Here is a 25,644-nt window from a genome sequence, read left to right on the forward strand (position 1 = left end):
GGGGAGAGACGGGACGGGGGACGGGACGGGACTTTCCTGCCCCGGGTTCGGCCTCAGCGAGCGAACGAGCTGCGCATCCAGGCAACCAGGAACTCAGGTGCAACAACATGTTTCGTGTTTTCTTCCTTTTAAAGAGCAGCAGCTACTTTCTCCTGCTGTCCCCCCCTTTTGTGCTGTCATTAAAGTGTAATTATTAGACATTAAAACGAAGGACAGTTTGCTCAGACGACGTTGTGGGTGTTTATCCGCGCGTGTTGGCGTGCATGAAAGCAACTGCACACGTGGGCAGCCGTTGCATAAACATCACTTGATTGAATGCAGCCATGGAAGCCCAGAGGAGAGAGAGAGAGAAAAAAAAAAAGGGAGAACCAGCAGAGCGGGGGAGAAGGTCAGCTCCCCTGCTGTTGCTCCTTCAAATCTGATTCTCTTTACAACAACAGGGAGGCGCTCGTTCTTTTCAGGACGCCGCGCTGATTATCCCCGAGACGACGATGGCTTGAGCATCGCGTCCCCCCCCCCCCTTTTTTTGTTTGGTTATCCAAAAACTTAACTTCAAATCTGACGTCGAAGTTCCTTCTCGTTCTCTCTGTTTACGTCCCTGCATCGCAGCCAGCAGAGGTCTCTCCTGCTCCGGTTCTGCCGGCGCCGGGCTCAGGTGACTCCCGCTCATCAATTATTCACGAGGGAGCGCCTCCGGACGGTTTCCCCGGTAACAGGCGCCGGGTAAATCTGCTCCGAGAGCAAGGGGGGGGGGATTCCCGCCGTCTTTCCTCAAACACTCGATGCCGCCTGCGTATCTGCCTCTGATTCCTGCCGTATGAAGTTTCACTCGGTCGGTATTCGACAGCGGACGCTCGGGCCTCCGTTACATTCAGTCCTCGGCTCCCAGACGAGCCGGAAGGGGCCGAGCGATGTCCTTGTAGAGTTAAAACTGTCCTGTCATCGCTCTGCGACTGAATTGAGACGTTTGCCCAGGAGCGACCCTCTCGCCCTTTTTCGCTCGGCGCTGTATTTTAAGCGTCGCCCGCTGTACCGTTCCCCGCTTTTTTATTTTTAGCCCCCCCCCCCCCTTAAAAGCGCGCGCCGATGCCGATCACAGTTGGCGAGCGGGAGCTCCAAGTCGCCGGAGTCGGGCCAGCAGTGGAGCGGAGTGTCGAGGCTGCAGAAACTGACTCGCTGCAGCAGCAGCAGCCCGTCTGCAATAACAATGTGCTGACTGCAGCGGGACGCAAAGATGCAAAAAAACAAAAAACTCGTGACACTGCCTCAAGCTGCCACGGGGTCAGGATGACGCCAGCGCCGCCGTCTTATCTGATCGGAGATGGAAGCGAGAACTTGAAGCCAATTAAGTGAATCTGTACAGATAAAATCTACTGATTGCAGGTTTTCGAGGCTGATTCCAGTTTTCAGTTTCTTCTAAAATGCTTTGACCTGCCGTATTTCATTTCTGAGGTAGGCAGAGGAGCAGTGAGCGTCAGAGCCACGACACAGGATGAAACGACCAGGGGAAATCCTTCAACGACGAGCTGCTGGGTGAACGACTCAGTCCTACCAGTGACTAGAAAGGGCTGGACTGGAGGACAACACAGAGACACTAATCATGGCAGCACAAGAGCAAGAGAGGATGGGGTCTATCATACCAAACAGGACCCAAGATGGAGGCTGTGTAGAGATGCCCCTGAGACAATCCAGATCATAATAGCAGGATGTAAGATGCAGGCAGGGAAAGCGTACATGGAACGCCATAACTAAGCAGCTGGAATAGTGTACAGGAACATCTGTATGGACTGGAAGTCCCACAGTCGAAGCGGGAGACTCCACCTGAGGTGTTGGAGAATGGCAGGGCTGAGATACTGTGAGACTTTCACACTTTCTGCCAACAAGATCAATCCAAAATAGGGACTGAGAGGTTAAATGAACAGATTTAATCCCTGCATAAATCACGTCTCTACGAGAGTCCGAGAGTGAATCCTTGGAGCGTAAACACTGATCCAAAACCACAACAAGTTGTTATGACAGAACAGTTACTAAAAATGACTGCAGTTCAGAGGACATAAAAAAGGGGGTTCCTTCGTGCTGCACTGGTCAAGATGAAAATCGACCAATTCTGGTCAACTGTTGAGCAACCAGTCAGAAGCCAAGAGTCACTGACTAGTCTTAGTACTCAGTCCTGTGTCACATCATGTGGCTCGTTTTTCTCCTTTCACAGCATGAAAAGTTTTGTAGCAAAACGGTGTTTACAGGAAACCAAAGGGAAGGGCGAGAACAGATGGACGAGCATCTGCAGGCGGGGGGACACTCGTCTTTCCCCTGGAGTGGCTGACGAGAAGAAAGACTCTGAGCCGCCTCGGTTCCCATCCTGCTGTACATTCCAGAAATGAATCGTCCCTCTCGCCGTACGTGGGAAATGGAGGAGAAGGCGATACCTGGTTCGCGGTTCGGGGTTGCGAGCGACTCACATGGACGTCCTGATCCTTTCGTATTTCTATCGTTTTTAAAAGTCATTCAAATTTCCACTCCATCGACTCCTTCCTGCTTCTTTCTTTTCACCAAATACCACAAGAGAGGAAGCTGAAAGTGATCTGTCGCTCTCTGTGGTGTGAAGAGAAGGACTTGCATGACAAAGCTTCGTCGACATCACTTCCTGTAAGCCAGTCTTGGTTTGGGGTGTTGATGCACAGATTTCACCGTCCTCCTCCGCCGGAGTCACATCAAGACTCAATCCTCCTGTTGGAGGCACGTCTTCCTCTCCGGCACAAAGCCGAGAGCGCTGAGATTCATTACAGAGAAGAAGAAAAGGAACACATCAAACTAAAACTGGAAGTCCGGCTTCAGGTCGAGGGATGTGGATTTGTTCGCTCAGGTCTTTAGAAGCGAGGTTCTGTGAAAAGGTTGTTAACAATTACTATCTCACCTGCTGTAGATAGGTTAATCCTGACTGAGGTCATCTGAACGGAGCCAAAAGTGGATCGCCGCCATATTAAACCAACTCCGATCACAAACGTTTCCTAGCGATCCTGTTAAACAATATTTTAGCGAACTTCTTCACTGCCTCCGGGTTTGCATTCCATGGTAATTCCAACTGGAATGTTATGATGTCCCTTTAAAGGCTAAATGGGGTTTCTAAGTGACAGCTAGCTGAAATAAAAGCAACATGTGCTCGGCTTTCGGCTTGTTTGTTTACATCGTGTCAACAGCGAGCCGAGGCGGAAACAACGAGGTTCCCTAATTCTAAACGGCGGTCCGGTCCACCTCTGCCGCGCGGTGAAGGAGGCGCAGGGCAGCTTGTGGGGGGAAAAGAGTAAAGAAAGGAACCTAATCTTACATCAAAGAGTAAAGTCCTACAAAAAGCTCGGGGGGGAGCAGCAGCAGCAGCAGCTCTCTGCAGCGTTACGGCATTTCATCACGAGAGGAACTGCACTAACCCCATCACTCTTTCCTTCCCATTTCTGCTTCCTGTGGTTGGCCCAACGCCGCATCCATTCCATACCCCCCCCCCAAACCCGCCCCAACCTCCAGTTCTGGTGGGGGTGGGGGGTGGGGGTGGGGAGGAGGAGTGCTGACTCACAGCACAAAGGCGAGCCTGTGTCGGCGCTGGGCAGAGCAGCGCGGCACCGAGCACGTGCAGAGCGGGCCGCCGTTAATCCGCCCGGTTGCACCGCAGGAACACGGCCCGACTGGAGGTCTGAGATGATTAAAGGCTGCGTGGAAATCTAACAAGGATGATACGTTTTCGATTGTCAAATACCCCCCCCCAAAAAAAAGGTATTAAAATGGATTCTAATTTTTTAATATTTGGTTAAAAACAAAGCCAGGCTGTCCTGGAATCTTTCTGAAGGGCTTTTTAGAATTTTTATTTGGGTTTTGGCTGATATTTGTTTTGTTGTCTGTCCAGTTCTTGTACCTGACCACGACCAAGAACTTGGACCGGCGGAGAAATAAAGTATCGAGCTTAAAATCAACCAGCAGATGAACGGTATTTGAAAGTCTTGTCTTTAAAAAGAAAAAAATAAATAATGTTGGTGCTAAATTGCTGTTTTACTTTTTATAGATTCAGCTAAAGCAATGAGAATAAATTGTATGTTTGTGACAGGCTGCTGAAGAAGTGCCTAAAACTCCAACTTAAAATGTTTTTTTTTGTCCGTTTTGTGTTGGCACGACCCTGGCTCATTCCTTGTGTTTGGGAGTCGTTTTATGACTTTCATACGTTTAGGTGGCTTAAAAAACAAACAAACAAACAAAACAGAACTCCTCTGCTTAGGTGCTGGACAAATGAGTAAAAAAAACAGCCAAAGTATTTTGCTTTTGCACACTAGCCCCTCCCCTTTTTGGGGGCAAAAGGGGGCGGGGCTAGACTGAAAGCAAACGCAGCTTCTGAGGTGTTTGCTAAAACGAAAGTGCTAAATATAATTATATTTCAGTTCTGTAGCCTGTAGGCGCCTAAATGAGATGACCTCTCGTGCTTCACGGTGCCGGAGAGTCTCGCAGACGAACTTTCATGTTTATGGATCTAAAAGCTTTGTGCCGTCTGCCCCCCCCTTCTTACCTTTGTTGTTGTAGACGTCTAGGTAGTTCGGAGCTGAGAAGATGGTGATGAGGGACGGGAAGCCAGTGGTCTGACTCTTTCTGTACATGCGGTATCTGGAGGGACGCAGAAAAAGAGAAGCCCGAGTTTGTAACGGAACAATTCAGACACTGAAAAAAAAAAGAAGAAGAAGAAGAAGAAGAGACTATTACTAGCGGCTGTTCGTGTTCACTTTGGGTGTGTCTGACTCAGTGACGTGGCGACACCTCAACACTCTCAGAGTTTACGGGTGAAACACCAAACTAAAGCAAACCCAACCCCCAGAGAACGGACGCTGCTCCGATCTTCAAACCCCAAACAAGCTTTGATGTTGGCGTTCCCGTACGGTACCTCACCTGAGGATTGTCGAGGTGTCCCCCCCCACCCCAACTTGTTTGATTTGGAGAATAATCACACCAACGCATCCATAAACTGCTGCTCGTTCTCCTTTTTCTTGTTGCAGCTGTAACTCCAAGTTCCCCCCTCGTCCTTGTTGGATTCATTTTTCATTTCTTGGATTAACGTGACCCCCGCCATTCTCAAAAGTTCACGCTGCGCTCATATCCTCCCCTCCTCTCCAGACGGGCTTAAAGGAAGCCCCCCCACCCCCAGCTTTTCGCTTAACGCCGCGCTCTGAGTCAGCCTGCCGTGTGGCGGCGCGACTGGAGAAAGACGAAATGCCACGACACTCACCCAGCGTCCTGCGCTTCGTGGGCCCGGATGACGGATAATAAGTTATTGTGTTGTAGAAAGTCACAGACTGCAGGGTAGCTGTTGAATAAAGAGACATTTAGTTTACTCATACATCAAGAGAAAGCCCAGCAAGCCCAAGAAGGAGCGATCAATAAAAAAATAAAAAAGTAAAAATAAATAAATAAAAAAAGGGTGAAAGGTTTATCGATTGGACTCAAAAGAAACGGTGGACAAACTAAACTTATTCTGAGACCTACCGCAGCTCAAACTGAGACATTTCCCCTTAAAACGTCGGCAAAAGTTTACAAAATCAAGAAAACTGGGGCGATAATGTACCCAGCGTTAAACAATTCAGAGTGTCAGATCAGGAGGAGTGGAAGGCGATTTTATTTTTCAGTAAAATAATACAGTGGGGCATAAATGACATCAAGCTGCATCTTCGAGAAATACAAAATAAATAAATAAATAAATGTATCGGCGCTTGTTTTATGTCCAGCAGCGAGACCAAACTGTTTCCCAGCAGCAGCCTGACTTCCAAGTTTCCTCCATGAATAAAACGGGACCAGGACGAGTCGCTTTACAAACAGTTACCTGCCTCCGTTCTGACGTGATCGGGTTTTACAACGGGACCGCCGACGCTGACAAAATAAAAATAAAATAAATAAATCAATCAAATCCCCAGAGGTGGTCAGGATTTGTAAATTGAGGGGATTTGCTGTAATGAATAAATAACAGCAGCTCACATGAAGGCTGCCTTACATTTTAAAAACACTTGAATGTGGGAGGATTGCTTTTTATTTATTTTTTTTATTTTCTCCTCAGGAAAATGCGGTAAAGTCTTGATTCTTTCGCTCATTTCTTTAGGTTTTGATTTTCAAAATGTCAGGCCTCATTGAAACCTTTTTAAATGGCTGAAAAAAAATGGATGAAAGAATCCACATCTGGATGTCCTTTTGTCCTGTTTTTATCACTCATTTTCAGTCCAGAAGAAAATCCATTTTCAGATATTTGTATGTTTTTTGTGAAGATGCCCAAATCTGACTTACAAAACATTCAGGAGATGAACTCATAAAGAACAAATTTTAAACTGAAACTTTAGCTAGTAAGTAGCTAAAATACTATCTAGCTTGCTAGCAATGTTATTAGGAAACAAGTTACTAGCTGGCTAGCTAGCACCTGCAAACGATTAACAGTCATATCAGCTAGTAACTTGCTATCTAGCCAGGTAGTAGCTCACTAGCTAGTAGCTTTGATACTAGTTCGCAAGTTACTAGCATCCGTCATCTACAGGATGATGTAGCTAACTAGCTAGCAACTTGTTAGCTAGCTGGTAAATTTGCTAGCAAGTAGATTTGATATGACCTAACAGTACAGTCCATCATCTGAAGGATGATGTAGCTAACTAGCTAGTAACTTGTTAGCTAGCTGGTATATGTGCTAGCACTTAGCTTTGATACTAGCTAGCAAGTTATTAGCATTCATCATTTGAAGGACAAAGTAGCTAACTAGCTAGTAACTTGTTAGCTAGCTGGTATATGTGCTAGCACTTAGCTTTGACACTAGCTATCAAGTTACCAGCATCCATCATTTAAAGGACACTGTAGCTAACTAGGTAGTAGCTTGTTAGCTAGCTGGTATATGTGCTAGCACTTAGCTTTGATACTAGCTAGCAAGTTACTAGCATTCATCATTTGAAGGACAAAGTAGCTAACTAGCTAGTAACTTGTTAGCTAGCTGGTATATGTGCTAGCAATTAGCTTTGATACTAGCTAGCAAGTTATTAGCATTCATCATTTGAAGGACAAAGTAGCTAACTAGCTAGTAACTTGCTAGCTCTGTAGCTTTGATACTAGCAGGCTGATTAAGACAAATCTTGTTTTCAGGCAGTTTGACACATAAATAGTATTTTAGCGACAACAAAGTGATTCCCAAAGAGTCATTAGCTGAAGGATGATGCATCTTTCAGGTCCCTGTCTCTGTCTTTGGAAGACATTTTGTTATTCTTAACTTTCAAATTTTGTTTATCTTCGTTACATAATCTTTTATAGGGCTTGAGTTGTTGAATTGTTCATTTTTCCACTTTCCTGATTTCCAAGCAACCACGTTCAGGTAGAAGGACTGGACATTAAATGTGTGGTTAAGCAGCCAAAGTCAAAAGAAAACGTTAGAAAGGACACTTTAAGAAAATAAATTTTGGCTTTATGGAAGCAAATCATCCCTGGAGGTGGTTTGAATGTTTGCACAGTACAGTACCTGTTGGAGGAACCTGATTCAGATGATGATGTTACATTATGAGTCCACTGAGACCCGTCTGAGTGTTTGTTTAGTTGTTATTCAACTGTTATGTAAAAGAACAACCAGTATTCTTATAAAAAAAAGCCTTTGTGGTTTAACAAAGTGATCTGATGTGGTTGTTTGAAACACAGGATCCAAACTCAACACCTCTGCACCATCAGAGAAGAGCTGAACTCCCACATGTGGCAATCAAACACCGAGCTCTTCGTTTTCTTCTCCAAAAGCAGCTTCAAAAATAAAAATAAATAAATAAAATAAAATTTTTCTGCTCTGCAATCATCCCAACAGTGAGGTTTTATAACGAGGGCTGTTGAGTTCTGGTCAGGTGCGACACGTTGAGCAGCTTCTTAATGGAAAGTCCTTTAGGACTCGTTAAAAATCAGCAAATTAATAACTATTTTTACTTAAATCATTAGAGATCATCCCCGACCCGAGAGGTGTTCAGTTTACAGAAAAGAGTTTAATCTGATCAGACTGATGAGCCAAATATCAGAGGCTTATGCAAAAGACTGATATATTGATTCATTTTTAAATAAAATAATATGATACACCTGAGGTGCTACTGCTAGCTACTGCCGCCGTTATTTGCGCCACAGAGTTTTATGTGAAAACATCGTTCTCTGAAATCTATCTTTGTCTTCTTGAGCTCCTTTTAGCCACTGATAATTTCAGCTTTTCACTCAAGCTTTGCTTTTTCTTCGGTTCCGTGCGTTTCTGCAGTTCCTCTGGTTGTTCAGAACCGTTCTACAGAACCTCCTACCGGACGACCCGGGTTTCAGAGGAAACGTAAAACAAACAAACCGTCTGATGTGGAAGCGACAGAGGACGAAAAGGTTAATAAATAACGTCTAAAAAAGAAATCTCTGAAACTGGGAGCTGTTTTAAGACAGCCCGTTAGCTCGCCCGTCTGCTCCGAACTGATCTGCCGTCTGCTGCAGGTAGGACACTGACAGCTACGGCCCAGGCTGCGAAGGTGGGCCAGGAGCGCTGAGGGTTCCCCACCTGTAGAAGTAGGAGCAGCCTCTCACTGTGTTGTGTGTGAAGTGCTCTTGGCTCTTCTCGTTTCCGAAGTCCTCCAGCGGGTCGGACCAGAGCAGGTCGCACATCGGCCCGTACGCCGGGGGCTCCTTGAATCTGTCTAGCTGTGGAGGGAAAAACAAATCTGTTGAACTGGAAAAAAAACCCTGCAGCTACCGTCGTAATAAAACCAGGATGTCTGCCGGAGTTGTAAACGACACGTAAAAGTCCGACTCTCTTCATTCGGATGGAAAACACTCGGTGGCAGACGTTTGTTTTACGAGCTACGAGCGTAAACCGCTCCGTTTTCTGCCGCGAACAAAAAGCTTGGAGTGTAACGGCGCCGGCGGACACGTCAGTGGAGCACAGATCTCTGATTGCAGCCCCCAAAGTCCATCTGGGTTTGAGTTCGGGATGACCCTCAGCTACTGCCGCACCGAAGTTCAGCTCAATATCTCTAAAAGCCACAGACAGACATTAAAGTTGATTAGCCTTGGCAGCCATCTTGAATCAGGTGGACTCCAGAGGCTCATCGGTTGCGGTTGCTTTTAGAGATACTTTTTATTAAAACGCATCCAGCTGTTCATGAGGTATTTTGCTAACAGAAAGACAAACGAACACATGCACCGAGAAACAGGCAACTACCTGATAACAGTAGCACTGCTGACGTTAAAATGCCCAACGGTCGGAGCGATCCAGGTAACAAAGGGTTTGACATTTCTATGGTAATCAGATGTGAGGCTGGAGCACAGATGGGGTTTTTACAAAGGGGTCACCTATCACCTTGACCTTTGACCCTATGACCTCGCAATCAATAGGGATCATCCCAGATCCAAGAGGTGTCCAGCTGTGCACTTTCACATCTCTACGTTTCACGGCTGCAGACTTAGAGCACGGACAACATTTTCACAAAGGCGACCTTGACTGTTAACTCTGCAACCTTTAAATCAATAGAGATCACCCCCGACCTATGGGGTGTCCAGCTGTGCAGTTTTGACATTTCTATGTTAAAGGGTTATCAAATTAGTCGGACACGTACTTTCCTGATGTCGTCAAGATTTGTGATTTCCGGAGACAGTCCCCCGTGGACACACAGGAACTGCTGGTTCATCAGCGCCGCCAGGGGAAGGCAGTCGAAGGCGTCCATGCACGCGTCGTACACCCTCTCTGAATACTTAATTCTACCTGTCATGGCAGAAACAGGACAAGAAGAAGAAGAAGAAGAAACAACAACATGCCAAGTCAAACAGAGCTGCTCTCTTATATCTGTTCTGGTTCGGGATGGAAAACGCTACCAAAACACCAAACTTTTTTTTTTTTTAAAAAAAGCACATTTTAGTCTTTATTTTCCTCTTTTCTGCTCGAGTCAAACAGAAACAGTAAATATTAAGAGTTTCTGACTTCATCCTGAGCCACGACAAGTGAAAGAATGAGTTGATCCAGACTCTTTAAATCGATCAGTCTGTGGTTCGGAGGTGGGGCTGTGTGGAGCACTTACAAGAGGTCAGTATCTTACCTGTGGCGGACAGCGGTCAGACTGATTTCAGTTTGAATACGAGAGTCAAGCTAAGAGCTCCTCAGGAGCGGATCCACGCAGGAAGGGGAGTTTAAATGGTTAATCGTCCCCCACTTCTTCATAAAAAAGGCCAGACATTCTGTTAATCTGCAGAAGTGCTCTTCATCAGAATAGATGGGAAAACTTGATCTTTTGTTTGGACTTTGGCTCCTTTTTTTAAACTCCCCTTTAGTCCAGCGCTTCACCATTTTTAGGATGTTTTGTTTATGAAGCTACGATTCTATTTATTCCCCAAGCATAAAAAGTCAAGGGATGAACCGCTGTTCGTTAGCAAAGAACTAATTTAAAGCTGGAGTTTTAGTTAGTAAGCAGGTAACTCACAAGCTAGCTTAAAAACCACTAGCTAGGAACTTTGATGCCTGCAGCTGGTGTTTAATCTCATTTATTTAGATAAATCTATTTAAAAAACACCAAATTTAACAGAATCTTCTCACAGAATAGTCCAGGTCTCGTGTCAACACGACTTTCAGACGCTGCTGAAATACGAAAGGTTGCTGACGCTTTTATTACTGCTAATTTTTCCGGATTATAGTTGTTTATCTGGATTAGAACGACTCTTCCAGCGCCCCACAGTGCAGGAAAACGAGCTTTGTTTGGTTGAGAAACCAGCGATGACGTAAAACAGCTACCCTGTGCAAAATCTATGAGGTGCAAAAACACGTTTTTATGGAGCTTGAGCTGTTTGGATGCTGGAAATCCACTCCGGAACAACAGACCAGTCAACCCGGCCTGTATTTCTCCCCGATTCTCTACACTCTGACTGCTTCGACCGCCGTGTGACGCAGGTAAGATACTGACCACTCAAAACATCAAATCAAAAAGGTAAAACATGTAATGAAGTCCAAAAAAAAAAAAGACTTACATTCCTGCTTAAACGTGAAATACTCTGTTAAATGTCGACATTCGTGATTCCCGCGCAGCAAAAACAGTGTTTTGGGGTAAAGGATCTTTAAGGCCCACAAGTAGAGCACACACTGGAACAAAAACAGAAGAAGAAGAAGAAGAAATGAGCAGCTGGCGACGAGCAGACACCATCAAGTCAGAAAGGATCACTTTCATAAAGCGCCTCGACACGAGAACTCCTGTTGAAACATTCATGGGGAGCATTTTATGGATCGCTTCGAGCTCTGAAGTCAGAGACAGAGACAGTCGAATAAAATATCCGAGGACAGGAAGGACACATTCCGTGAGATTATGTTTTATTAATAAAAGCACATTTCAAGTGACGAGGCGGGACACGTGTGCGTCAGCTCTCGGGTTTCAGTTTCATGCGAACATTTTGGACAATATTAAAACAAAACAAAACAAAAAAAAACTTCTCGGCTCTGCAGTGACATTTGCTGCCTGGGCTGCATGCGAAGTGATCGTAAAAGTGGTTTATCGCTGCAATATCCGCAGCCCGATCACCGCCGCGCTCAGAGGGAGCTATTAATAACCCGAACTGCGTGGTCACGAGCGCGTGCCGTGCGTCACGTTCGATCGGGGAGGATGGCGGCGGCCACCAAAACACAAACAGACTCACTTCAATACTGAAATACCCTCTGTCCACGTAGTCCCCGAGGAAAAGGTAGCGCGTGGACGCCGGCGAGCCTCCCACCTCGAACAGCTTCATCAGGTCGAAGAACTGCCCGTGGATGTCCCCGCATACTGGAAAAGAAGAAGACATGTACAGCTGAGGGCCGACGAATGAAAACAAACGATGCGAAGAGCCGAGAACCAGATCTGTCCTGACGTAAGCGAGGCCTTTTTTTTTTTCAGGTCGCGAGTTGTCGTTTGTGTTCCTAATTAAGATGTTTGTGGTGGCTGCAGCTCCGTTTTGGCTTCCTCGGGGTAATTAGTCTGAGACTAAAATAGACGAAAGCCTAATTTAATTTGTGAATTACACATAATAAGACTAACTGGAGATTCTGCTAACTCTTAAACCGCTCCTAATTGCTTTCGTTGCTTTGCCTCCAAATCGACAGACTTACTTGTAGTTGTTTTTGTTTTTTAAACAGCAGTTCTCAGGGGTTTTCTGCGTTTGGTTTGTCACTTTTTATTTATTTATTTTATTTTTTTCTGTGTTCTTGTACCCGACCATGGACAAAAAGAAAACAAAGCATCACGCCTTAAAAAACAATATATGAAAGTCATGTCTTTAAGAAACAGAAGAGTCCAGTCAAGAGCTAACCGCTAACTGCTAACAGCTAACCGCGCTACGTGACTCAGCGAGTTGCTGCCAAAATACTATTTTATGGATCAAAATTTGTAACATTTACCCTTTTTTTATATTTACCTAAAGAAATGAGAACAAATTGTGTCTTCATGACAGGCTGCTAGTAATGAAGTCACTAGCTAACCAGTTAGCTCATGTTGTAGCTAATTTTCCAGCTAAAGCTCCACAAATAAGAATTTGCCAACTGTTCTGTCGTGTGTCCGTTCATCCCGTTTAGTTTAGCTAACTAGTATTTCTGTCGTCAAACTGTTAACTCTTTGATATTTTTCCTTAAATATATGTAAAAAATAAAACAAAGTGTGTTTGTGGCAGCCTGCTGGTATCAAAGCTAGCTAGTTAGCGCATATTTAACTTAGCGTTTAAGCTAACGTTTCATTCCATAAAAACATTGCTCTTTGCTAGCTTGTCTGGTTTGTCTCGACACTACTAGTTTATCCATCCTCTGGGTTTAGGTTAGGTTTAACTAACAGAGTTTTCCATAAACTCGTCTGATAAAACGGGAATAAATTGTATCTTGGTTAGCAGAAACTAACCGAAGTACTTGCTAGCTAGGTAGCATTGGAGCTCATTTCTAATAAAATATCCAATTTATTTAGTGGTTGTTTTCAAATTTCTCTGTTTTATAAACACAGAAATTGCTGATATCTTGGTTTTAGGAGCCTTTTTCATGTCTGAATGGGTCAAAAGTCAGAATTAGGGACTTTTTTTTAAAAAGAAAAATCTGGAAATGGTCATGTACCGGAGTGAAAACGAGTTAAGAAAATCAGCTAAGTCGAAATTATAATTTTGAAAGACCTTTAGAGAACGTTGAGAGTTGTTCCTCAGGACCGCTTTAAAAGATTACAAGAAGGTCCGACTCATTTTTATCTGAAAACAATAAAAAGAAACGAAGGAAAACTACAGACTTCTGCAAACAAATAGTCCGTACGCAAAAGTCACCTGAACATCTGCAAAATATTATATTTGAACCAACTTTTTTGGTATCTTTGTAATGAAAACTATAGAAGAGAAAATCATTCTCAGTGTTTACTTCTCATTAAGTCGATAGTTTAGATCACTCTGGTTTTCTCTGCCAGTTTTACCCCGTTACTCTTCCCACTCCTCAGAGAGGCTGAAGCAGATTTGTCGCTTCTCTACCTCCGACTGTCGAGGTGCAAATAAGACCGTCCGGTTAAAAAAAATAAAGCTACAATAAAAGGTCTTCCGACAGGATGGTTATCGCTTGAATTTACTGATAAATATGAACATTTCCTCCCAGCTGGGGACTCCTGTTTTACTCAAGCCCTGAGGGATGCCTCAGCGCGAGCGTTCGAATATTTAGCGGAAGATTTGACTTTTGTTCGGTTCAATTCTGTTTGTAGAGCGGGGCGCCTAACCTGAAGGGGGAAAGGTTTCTTCATCAACACGTAAGATGATGATGATGATGATCTGCATTGTCACATCCAGGCCGATGACAGATTTCCTGAGTAACTGCAGATGAAACAAGTCTTAAACTTGTGACGGAGGGTGTTTGGGGGGGAAAGCTGGGAGTTTTTGGAGCACCCAGAGGAGGAAGAAATGCAGAAATGTACCCGACTACTTTGGCCGTCGTTTCACTGGAGATGGTGTGAAGCACAGATTTTATATGACTCGTTAAATAAGCTTCATTTAGTCCGTGAATATGCATCCATTTTCACTTTTCGAACCTGCAGAAACTGTCAACCGTCTGAGTGGGAGAAGCGTCAGATCCATGGAGGGGATTCTGACGTGGACCTTCACACCGTGGTCCAACAAATTAGCGTCCTAGTTGTTTGTTTTTTTATTTTATTTTAACAGCGTCACATTCCAAGGCCAGGTTCTTTAATGGTATAAAGTTGAATCTCTTTAAAGGTAAAAGGTAAAAAAGGGGAGGTAAAGGTGAAAAAGGCAGATCACAAAACAAGAAAACCTTTTCCAGATGCGATCCGTCTCTGCTTCCTTTTCTGCACAAATTCCCCGAGACCAGGTTTTGTTCTCTAACGTGTGGAGAACTTCAAAATGAAGGCTGAGACGCGACTGCAGGAATAATGGGGTAAAAAACTACAATCTCTGTCCAAAGTACAGCCTTATTTAAGTCTAATATTAAAAAGATATCTGCCTTTTGTCGGGTGACAAAAATGAGACAGGTGTGTATTGACAGGTGTGTGTTAACTGGTGTGTGTTAGCAGGTGTGTATTGACAGGTGTGTGTTAGCAGGTGTGTATTGACAGGTGTGTATTGACAGGTGTGTGTTAACAGGTGTGTGTTAGCAGGTGTGTGTTAACAGGTGTGTGTTAACTGGTGTGTTAACAGGTGTATGTTAGCAGGTGTGTGTTAGCAGGTGTGTATTGACAGGTGTGTGTTAACAGGTGTGTGTTAGCAGGTGTGTGTTAACAGGTGTGTGTTAACTGGTGTGTTAACAGGTGTATGTTAGCAGGTGTGTGTTAGCAGGTGTGTATTGACAGGTGTGTTTTAGCAGGTGTGTGTTAGCAGGTGTATTAACACACACCTGCCAACACACACCAGTTGACACACACACCAGTTAAGGTTAAACTTCTTCAGCAGCAACATAAATGACTGATCCAGTTCCAGAACCACGGAGTTACAGTTTGTTGTGAACAAACTGATTCAGAGTTGTGTGTTGATGTTGATGAATCCAGGCAGGATTGACCTCGATCTAAAAACATGTAGGAAGCAGATTGTTTCTTTTATTCCCCGAACAGATCGAGCGTACTTCCCTTTAACTGTGGCTGAAACCTTTTACACATTCCATCGCTTCAAAGGTTTTTTTTATAAACTTTATGATAAAGACTCACGAAACAAAGCGACGTTTGTTTTTCGGTTTTTAATTGCGCTAACAAGAAGAAATGTGAAACATCTTGAGTTCAGAATGTCTGAAATAGAATAAACGTCAAAGTAATTAAGTGAAGCTTCTTTTTAATCTGCGTTTTCCATTTACAGCAACAAAAAATAAAACAAAACAAGCAGAACATCTGAAGCAAACCTTCTGCCTATAAATACATCTGTTACGTTCAACTATGTGAAAAAGTTCACTTTTATTTGACCTGAAACTGAAGCAGAAGTTTCCTGGTTTGTGGTTTCCTGATCTTAGCTTCTTTGGTCTTTGGAGAAGCAGGTGAAATGAGACATTTGACTAAATTATGTTCGTCAATCAGAACGACGGAAACAATAATTACTGCTGACAGACTTCGACTTAAAGACTTTCCAGTTCACAAAACAAGATCAGAAAACTCAGCTGGGTGAAACAAACTGCATAAAGGAAACTGGAAGCACGCAGACAAACCTCCACCGAGGCCACAGATTAAGAAATAGTTTGATCCGGATCAGAATCTGGATCAGAACCTGGATCAGAACCAAACTTTAATCCATTGTTTTTTGTTCCAACCCCAACATTTCCTGAACATTTCCTCCAAATCTGCTCTTTAGTTTCTACCTGATCTTTGCTGACAGACAGACAAACAAAGCAACGGACACAACCGGAAACAAAAAGGGTCACATGTAGGAGCAGAGACGAGGTTTTAACAAAGGGGTCACCTGTGACCTTTGACCCCTTGAGCCTTGAAACCAACAGGCATCATCTTTGACCCCTGAGGTGTCCAGCTGAGCAGTTTGATGTTCCTACATCACACTGCTGCAGTTAGAGCACTAGGTCAGCTGTGATGTTGACCTTTGACCCCATGGTCTTGAAATCAATGGTGATCACCCTCCAGCTGTGGCATTTAACCTTCCTGTTATACAGCTGCAGAGTCAGAGCACAGGCTGATCTGTGGCCTTGACCTTTGACCCGGATCACCACCAGACTTTAACTTGTTCCATGTTTGACGTTTCCTGAAGATTTCATAAAAATCCGTTCGTGACCTTTTGAGTCATCTTGTCGACAGACAGACAGGCAGACAGACAGACGGGACCTCCTTGGCAGAAGGAACAATCTGCGATATTCACTGATCCCAACGCCCGCGTGTCCCAATCCACCTCGTTAACCTGTACTCAGTCAATTAAGATCATTAACCAAAGGAGGGGATTGGGGGGGGCAGATCTGACTCCAGGACACAGGCCCCGCTTTTCCCAAAGCTTTATGAACTGCGCCTCAAGGAGACAAGAAGAAGAAGAAAAAGCGACGGCAGAGACGCCCAATTAGCGGAAGCAGGAAGACAGCGTTTGAGAGCAATTACCTCGAGTTACGAGCCTCGCGAGACGGCTCTGAGAAGCTGCTCCGCTCGGCCGTTATCGTAAACCTCCCTCCTTACCTCGCGCCGTTTATTAAAAACCCCACACCGCAGAGCTGTTCAGACCCACAGCGGGGGGGGGACCGACTCCGAAAGCAAAACCTTTGTGTTGCGTGTCAGATTTCTGAGGATGCCGTCGTCGATCTTAGAGAACTCCTGTTTTAACGGAACTAAAAAAAGGGTAAAAAGCCTATAATTTCACTGTTGTGTGGTTTGAAATTTTCAACTATATTTGTTAAACCCTTATCCTAAAATCATCGGCTGGAAGACGATGGTGTCTACTGTGATTTAGCCAAACTGTGACGTCAATAAAAACCTCAAAGCAAAACAGAGTGACTGTTTAAATGCTGCTTTACCGGAATAAAAATCCCTATTTTGTTGGATCTCAATAAAAAGGACCTCGAGCAAAACTGTGCGTTTAGTAAAATAATTGTTGACCCAACTGGAAGTACTCCAGCTTAATGTACTTCGTTATGTAACATCATATAAGAGAGAATGAGAATATATTCAAAAAAAGAGATGGCAATATTAGAACCCCCCAGAGCTTCATCCTACTTTATCCGGAGGGCTGTGTGATGCTAAGGCTGGTTATCGCTATGGAAACGTCCCAATGGGTCTTTTCAACAATGGCAGCTTATATCTCTAAAGAAAAGAGAAACAGAAAATATCACTGACCCGAGCTGCTGCTGACCTGATAAAGGACACCTACGAGCGTCACCAACGGCAACGATGCAACCCAACCGGCGCCGAGCGGCTGCGATTGGGGGGGAAAGAGAGCAACCATTTTGAAGAGCCGTTCTCCGACTGTCCGGTCTCGCCTCGCCTCGACTCTAGTCGGATCCACGTCGCCTCTCGAAGTGGGCGGGTCGCTCGAGACTCACCACCGACGGGCAAGTAGGTGAAATAAAGTCAAATGAAGACCCGCCCTCCTCTGCCACCTTCTCGCCGCCGGTGGACGCCATCTGGTCCGGAACCGCCTGATTTCTGTCACGGTGTTGGTTTATGTGTAACCAATAAAGGATATATCAGATTTATTTAAAATAAATAAATAACAGAAACAGGTTTTTAAAAAATGGCGGCTTTCTTGTGACGGACGTCGCTCTCTGCTCCGATGAACGTCAGCTGGACGAGTCGGTGTTTAGGAAGTGAGCCGCTCGACGACAGGACTCCGAGTTTTACGACGGGTGCGACAGGACCGTTACAGGTGGGCGCGCCCATTTTTTATCGTTCTGTTTCAAAAAGAAAGTGACAACGGACGAAGGAGGAAGAGCTCATCTCTCGCTTCATCGGAGGAAAAACCAAAGATGATTATGGGCGAAGAAACATTTTTAATTTACTTCACTTATAAAAGGTATTTAATATTTCCCTCAAAGACGTCTGTGCCTTTTTATTATTTTGACACAAATTGAACTTTATTTTTGTTCATTTTGGAGATAAAACAGAGAAATCAGACTCACTGCAGCCGATATTACTGTGGTAATGTCGTAAACATTTATTTTATTTTTTTTATTTNCACTAGATTGGGCTTTATGTTTCTGGTTCTAAAATGGGTGAACATTTTTTAATTTTTAAAAATTATTTTCTTGATTATCATCGGCTGAAGCTCTTCTCTATCAGTGAAATGTAAGTTCCTGTTTAATAGTGTTCTTATAAAAAAAAAAAAGAAAAAAAAGAAAACAGTCCAAAAGAGCAATCTGGAGACAAAGACAAGCCAACATTTTTACTTTTAAGTTACTAAAAGAAAAAAAATAAAACAAACTAAATAAATCTTTTTTTTTTTATATATTGTTGATCATTTTTTTTTAAGGCCTTCAGAGTTTTAAAACCATTTCCAGAATAACATTAAGAATAAATTGTGACCCGCGTTGTTAGTAAACTGGGTTTTTATCGGTCTGGAGGGACATCAGCGGTTCGCCAAACGTTATACGATGGGATTTCCCGGCGCTTCGGAGGCCGGCAGAGAAAAACAATCAGTTTCAAAAGGAAATTAAAATGATTATTTCTGGTTATTTATTTAAAGGTTTGATTCAAAAAGGTAGATTATCTGTTATTTTAGTTCCTGGAAACACTAGATGGTCTCGTTTTTACGCTAATCTTAATTATAGCAAAAAATAAAAATCTATATTTTCACATTTTTTTGCTCCGCAGCCTGAGTTCGATCCAACTCATATTCCAGAACGTGCCGCGTTTTTCCCATTTTAACAAAACGGGACACAGGTGAAAATTGCAGGAAGGCTTCACTGAAAAAGGCGACAGAAGAAAGACACGGCGGAGCCGGCGGTTTGATTTCCTGGCCGAGGACTGTACGTGACGGCACGGAGCGGCTCCGATCGATGCAACAAACAACAACAACAACAACAACAAGAACTCCCTCCTTCGGCTCGGGGATTCGCTTTCATCGCAAATTCAGCCACCGCTCGGCTCCAGCACACCTACAGGAGAGCGCTTTGCATTCTTTCCTCCTGTCGCAGAACACACACACACACATATCAGAAAAAATAAAAAGGAGGTGAGAAGCAAAGCCCACGTAAGGAGAGCAGGTGGGAGTACATTATCTGGAGTGAGAAACAACTCGTTCCAGCCGTCCGCTGCCTGTGTGTTAAAGTGATCCCCCTGAGTAGCAGAATATCAGCGGGCAGCAGCGAGCGAGTGGGCGGCGGGCATTACACAACCTGGCTCCAGAACCTACACAGGCCACTCCAAAAGGCCAGGCTCATTGAGCGCCTGAAAGCCACAGCCGCGGAGACCGCTTCGATGGAGACGGGGGAAGACAACAATACCCCAGGTTCTTCTGACGAGAGCCAACATCCCGCACGACGCGCAATTATGCAAAAAAATAAATAATAATAAATAAAAAAAAGGCGGAGGCGGAGCTCGCAGTCTGTCGAGCATCAATCTGTTGGTGCTGAAGAGGCGGTGGAGGGTCTGGCTGTACGGTCCGGGGGCTGAAGAGTTGGGTTCAATTCACTCCCCCCCTCCCATAAAACAAAACAGAAAACAGTAGATCCGAACCCCTGAGGCTTCTCTGGTGATACCAGATGAGAAATACCGCCCAAAAGGGTAAAATTAAATAAAATAAAATACAATCATCTTCGTTGTCTTTCCGGCAGCGCGGATCTGAAATCCTCTGGAAACATTTCTGCGCTTCTAAAACTCAGAGAACGTCATCGAAACTCCAGAAACTGAAGGAAACTTTACGGCTAACAGACGCTAACATGTCGCCTCGGCAGGTTCTGTATGTGCAAACTAAATAACTCCAATCTGTTCTTACATTTATGTATTTAAACATACAGACACGGTGCATAGCGTTATTTAAGAGCCCGTTTGAAGGTGGTGCAGTGAAATAAATTAATAAACAGCCGAGGAAAACGCCAAAGTCCACACATCATAACCCCCCAAAACTCTACACTGCAGTTTGTGAATAAATCACCCAAATTATACAACCATTTATTTAATCTGTACGTATTTAAATGCACTCTTTATGTTCTTATTCAACCGTTAAAGTTATTGCTGCTAATTAAAGCGAAACAGAAACTTTAATCCTTTGTCTCGTTGACATTCCTCCCCTAACTCAAGGGATGGACCAAGGGTGACCTGACCGAGAGGTCGGAGGTAAATACTGATCACCAAGTAATAATAAAGAAGGATAAAACATTGATTTCTCAGGTCACTCAGGTCTGGAAGTTTTACTTTTCCTCAGAGACTGGTCGGTTCCTGAACAGCAGTTTGGTTTGCAAGAAAAAAAAAAAAAGACAAATTTTTGAAATCCTGAAGACCTCCTGATCAGAAACACGAAGTCTGGCTGCTCAGAAAGCCAAGTTCAAAGAGATCAGGGGCGGTTTAAAACTTTTGCTCAGTGCTGCAGAATCATATGATATAATATAAGAGACTCGGGGCAAAAAAAAAACTAAAAATATTGATCTTTGTCGCGATTAAAATTCTTCCTGATCTACTTTTAAACGAAAGGCTCGTCTTCGGAAACAATCCGTTTAATTTCTTTCCACACTGACCGGTTTTTCATAGCCAGGAAATCCCTTTGTATAATGTTTGGTGTCACTGTCCGCTTTTTAAATATTTCATTTATGGACCAATGAGGATCCGGTTTTCAAAGCCGGCGCCCCCGGCAATGAATTGCCAAATGTCAACAAACTGCATCTCGTTTTGAAGCTTCTGAGACGAAGAGTTTGAAAATGAAAAAACTCAAGCTTGAAGAATTCCTCTTAGGGGCTCATTTTGCCAGCATGGGTCACATTGTTTTGTTTTTTTTTTGTTTTTTTTAGCCCAGAATACAGCGAGAACACCGTTGGCGGCTAAAGATGATCCCAAAACAACCGTAGTTTGTTTTTGCTTCGACGCGGTTTCGCTTTTGACCTTTTCTCCTGCACCCGACCGAAACGAATCCGACGTGGAACGAAGTGTCAACATGGCCGCGTCGTCGGTTTGGGGGGGGTTTCGACCGCAGAAACGAAACGGCGGACGCCAAGCGGTGAAACTCGGCGGCATCGATCCTGAAACGCCCGAAATATCAAGTTTCCACAGAGGCACAAAACAACAAACTTAAAAATAAATAAATAAAAAACACAAACGCAAAAAAAATATAAAGTGTTGGATTTTAAAAATATCCAGAATTGGGTGAAAACACTTTAACTTAAGCTGCTTTGTGTGTTAGCGAAATATCTCGCAAATCGTTAAATGTATGTGAGTAATAACTGAGTTAACGTCTACAGCTGATTTACCAATTGCATTCTGCTCAATTCAAGATGGCCGCCACAGCAAAACAATCTCAGCCAACACATAAAATGGTTGGCTATTAAATGAAACGGCTGTCAGCAAAATATCTCACGAACCATTTGATGGATTCTACCGAAGCTTTCAGAAACACATCGACAGCTGATTGACGTTTGGAGTCAACCCCGATTTAAGATGGCCGCCACAGCTAAATCGGCTTTAGCAGACAGAATCGGCTATAAGTCGGAGGACATCTGGAGCGGTGGTAGCGCCACGAACGCTAACGGGTCGCGGGGGATGCCGCGGCAGGACGTGAGATGCGGCGGCGGCGCGACTGTCTTTTATTTCAAAGAAAAAACAAAAACACAGATTATTGGACGCAGCGCGGACGCTTGCTGTTGCCTGGCGATGCGGTTGTCGGCGCTCCTCTGAAGGCTGATTTGAGCAAAGGCCACGGGAGCAGCTTGTATCCGAGCTCCCTCCGTCACACCCCTCCCTGCGCCACACACACACGCAAAAAAAAACCCCACCTGCCATCTGGCCCGACGAGGAAGTGGCTGCGCGCAGAGAGGCAGATAGCTGACACGTCACGGCGCTCCGCATCCCCGATAAATATTTACATACTAATCTGCTGACCATGTGTCGTGTTGGAGCGGGACAGGGGAGGCGCCTCGCCGAGCTCAAACCCGGGCGCAAACGAGGGCAACAGCGGAGCCCTCGCTGTTAAGAGAAAAAAAAAAAAAAAAAAGAAACGGGCCAAGCGAGTGGAGAGGCTGAACGCAAACAGACAACCTGCTCCTCTGTTTCTACGTGAAACATCGAGGAGGGGGGAGGCTCTCCGCCGTTACTGCGAGAAAACACGGCCCCCCGTAAAGACAACATGGCCGCGCAGGAGAGGTCTGCGATGACGATGTCGAACTTCCACGCATATCCCTCTCCCTCCCCTCCCTCCTGATGGTTGTTACTCCCGTCTGTTTCATCGATGCGACCAAAACACCTCCGATGTGGACAGGGCTAACAACCCTTATGACCCTCAGGAGTGAGGGTCATAAGGGTTTTTTGGAGCGGATCAGAGCGTCAGGTTTGCACCGGGAGGGAGGGGAGGGAGAGGGATCTGCAAGTGAGTTTAGCTTGCAGAAACGGAGGAACTCGCTTCAGTTTTTAAAGCTTGGAGCTGGAAACCTTTTAGTCTCAAAACGAATGAAAAGTGTTGGAATAACTTATCTTGAGGCTCGAGGAACGCTTCGTGGACGTCAGGCACGCCGAATTAACCAAGAATTAAATTCAAATTATGTTACATTTAACATCACACATAGGCACAAACATGTATATAAAAATAGGTTTTTTTTTATTGGTTCTGGCAAACACAGGTGTACCAGCTGCAGTGCTTTTAGGCCGATTCTAGCATCTGATTTTTGAGAATTTCTGATCTGGATGGTTTCTCAGCTGTGGTGCATTCACAGACCTGCAAAAAAAATTGGATTTTTGATTGGTAGTGCTTGCCGGCTCACAGTAAAGCTAAAAACCGTCCGATTCGATTGATTAGTCGGTGCTTCCTTAACGGCAAAATGACAAAAGAGAAATTGAAAAAAAAAAAAAAAGAGAGACAACTTTTTCTTTCTTTTCTTATTTTTTCACTCGAAACCAAAACATCCAATAATTGTTGGCCGATTAAACCAGCAGCATTTCTCCTGATGTGACGGGGCAGGTCCCGCGATTGTGATCTTTTGTTTTTTGCCGAGCGTCGCCGTCTTAAGCAGCCGGACGACATGTTCTCTTATCGTGACGGCCTTAATAAAACACCGAAGGTGCAGGAGGGTCGTTGCATTCATGAATTCATGAATTAAGTGAGTACATTTCCAGCCAAATGGGAGCACGGGCCTCTCTGGGCCGCATTGTGGAAATGATCTTGTATTAGGAAATGATGGGTTGCCATAGATCCCCGGAGTGGGTCTGCCTCTGATTACACCAACATCAAAGGAGCCTCATCGGAAAGTCTAATGGAGGAACGGTGCACTTGACCAGGGAGGAGGAGGACGACAATGGAGGCGGTGGATGTGTGCGTCCTCCGAGGGCGGGGCTCAACTTCGGCTACGGGCTGCTTAAAGAAAGTACTCCGCCGTAAACCAACTCAGGAACGAACAGCATCCAAGAGACGTGAGCAGAAAATAAGACGTCCAGGGATTTTTTTTTTCTATTAATTTATTTTCCATCCAATAAACAAGCAATTAGAGATGCACCGATTCTGGTTTTGTGGGCCTAATTGTACAGATCTGAGCTGCAAATGCCCATTTTTCCAAGACCGATTTCTCTCCCTAAGAAATATTTAACAGAAGACAAAACATCTATTTTCTTCACCCACTTTTCTACGCAGAGCAAAGCCACCTGACTTTTATAACCTCATCAAACAACATATTTTTATATCATCCTTTTAAAGACAAATCCAACACAATTTGAAGTTTTTAAAATCGGTCTACTGGTTATCAATTTACTGTCAAAACCTGATCATCAGAATGGGTCTGAAATAAAACAGTTCTTAAACAGGCAGCAACAGGAAGTCCTGCGTTTAACTTCCTGGAAGCACGCCGGGCTGAAGCTGAGGAAACGCTCTGATTGGCTGTAAATTTTCTGATTATTCCTTCGCCGATAACACCTGAGCAAAGCAGTCGATCGTTCGCGGGAATCGGCTGTAAATCCTTAAAACGCCAGGCGATCTTTTAGGATTTTAATCATTCTTAGTTTTTACACAATATTGGTATCAAAATGGGGCTTTTTTTTCACAATTTATTTAACGTAGGTTATAAAATGTTTTATTTTATCGGAGTTGAGAAATGAATGAATGAATTAGCTCGATCGTTAGCTGTAGCGCCGCCGTGTGTCGTTTATTTAACGGATCAGGAACATTCAGAGGATGAGCGGATTCTGAGCGGACAGGCGATCAACGTCGTCTCTGCGGACATTTTTACTAACTTTATCAAACCAGAAACATGCATCCATAAATTCATTCATTAGAGTCGTCTTCCATTCATCAGCCAAGCCTTCAGCTCATAGTTTCTGTTGTTAGTCACTCTTATTATCAGTTGTCTGCACTACAACCTGGTTGCCATGGCTACAACGCCGGCGGTAGCACAATGGCGGCCAAGTGTGCAGAGCGTCGTATCGTTTCTGTCGGATATAAATGATGCTTTTTCATTCTGAAACGCAGACGACCAGTAATTGGGAAGAAGTTAAAAAGAGACGTTTTTTAGGAAAAGTCGTGACCCCGGAGACACCGGGGGGTTCAATCTGAGGAAGCTACAGAGAGATGAAAATGCTCCGGGGGGGGGGTGTTTAAAAATAACCCCTTTGGTGCTTCTACTATTAACAGCCTCACTGTAAGCAAGCTGAGATCCAATCAAATAAAAAAATACGAAGCTGAAATCCGAAAGGAAAGCAACCATTAAAATGAAAAAAAAAAAAAAATTAAAAAAAGCCAAAACAATAACGGCAGGTCCTCCGGATTAAAGTCAAAAGCAAAAACGAAGTAATTTTAGCTTCAAAACCAGTCTCACGGGGAAACACGGCGATTTAAAATCACCCATCCGCTTCCATTTAGGGCTGATTGAAAGGTGATAACTGGGCTGACAAGATCTCAGCTCCGCATCGAAATCTAAAATAGATTTGGAAAAAACACGAGGCCTCAGACTGTCCCTGCTGTCCCTTTATGAAGGAATCTGACTGCGTGACATCTGGAACAGAGCTGCAAATGCTAATTCTTTACATGAATATTCAATAATGCACATCCGGACCTAATTCCACGCCGAAACGTTTTGCTTTGGAAATGAAAAAAATGTCAAACCGCTCGTTTTGGCTCAGTTTTTCTCGCAACCCCTGAGATTATTCCTACGAGTTTTAAAGCAAGTTTTAAAGTTGTGTGACGACCAATCTGAGGAGATTCAAACCCAAAAGCCTGGCGTTCCACTGGTCTGATTATGCGAGCTGAACTCACGTGCAAATCCCTCTGCCTCCTCTTTGTGTCGACGATTGTTAAGTTGTTTGTTGTTGTTTGTTGGCCCGGTCCACATGAGAGATGTTTTGGTACAAATTTGTGAAACTGTTCTGTGGGGGAATGAATTCAGGACCTCTCATGTGGACCAGGCCAACAAAAAGCCTAACAACATGAGAAAGCTCACGTGCTAATCACTCTCCCTTCCCTCACTCCTGAGGGTCATAAGGGTCCTTGTTAGCCACATGAAAAGAACAAGAAAAGAAATCCAGTTGACGACCTGCCATGTCCGGACTGAGAACCGACACGTCCCCGTTTTTTTTTTTT

General features: G+C 44.3%; 1 protein-coding gene across 1 annotated transcript in view; it reads right to left on the reverse strand.

Moving 5' to 3' along the window:
• The window catches only part of LOC108234843 (serine/threonine-protein phosphatase 2B catalytic subunit alpha isoform), a gene marked incomplete in the record, with an annotated part of 95,711 nt that overhangs the window by 36,681 nt on the left and 33,386 nt on the right, over positions 1-25,644 (reverse strand). Inside the window, 6 exon segments of the mRNA XM_025005556.2 lie at positions 4,547-4,641; positions 5,258-5,335; positions 8,555-8,694; positions 9,609-9,754; positions 11,008-11,119; positions 11,668-11,792. Coding sequence (XP_024861324.1) covers positions 4,547-4,641; positions 5,258-5,335; positions 8,555-8,694; positions 9,609-9,754; positions 11,008-11,119; positions 11,668-11,792 — 696 coding nt within the window.

Source organism: Kryptolebias marmoratus, linkage group LG7 (assembly GCF_001649575.2).
Source record: "Kryptolebias marmoratus isolate JLee-2015 linkage group LG7, ASM164957v2, whole genome shotgun sequence".
Classification (NCBI taxonomy): domain Eukaryota; kingdom Metazoa; phylum Chordata; class Actinopteri; order Cyprinodontiformes; family Rivulidae; genus Kryptolebias; species Kryptolebias marmoratus.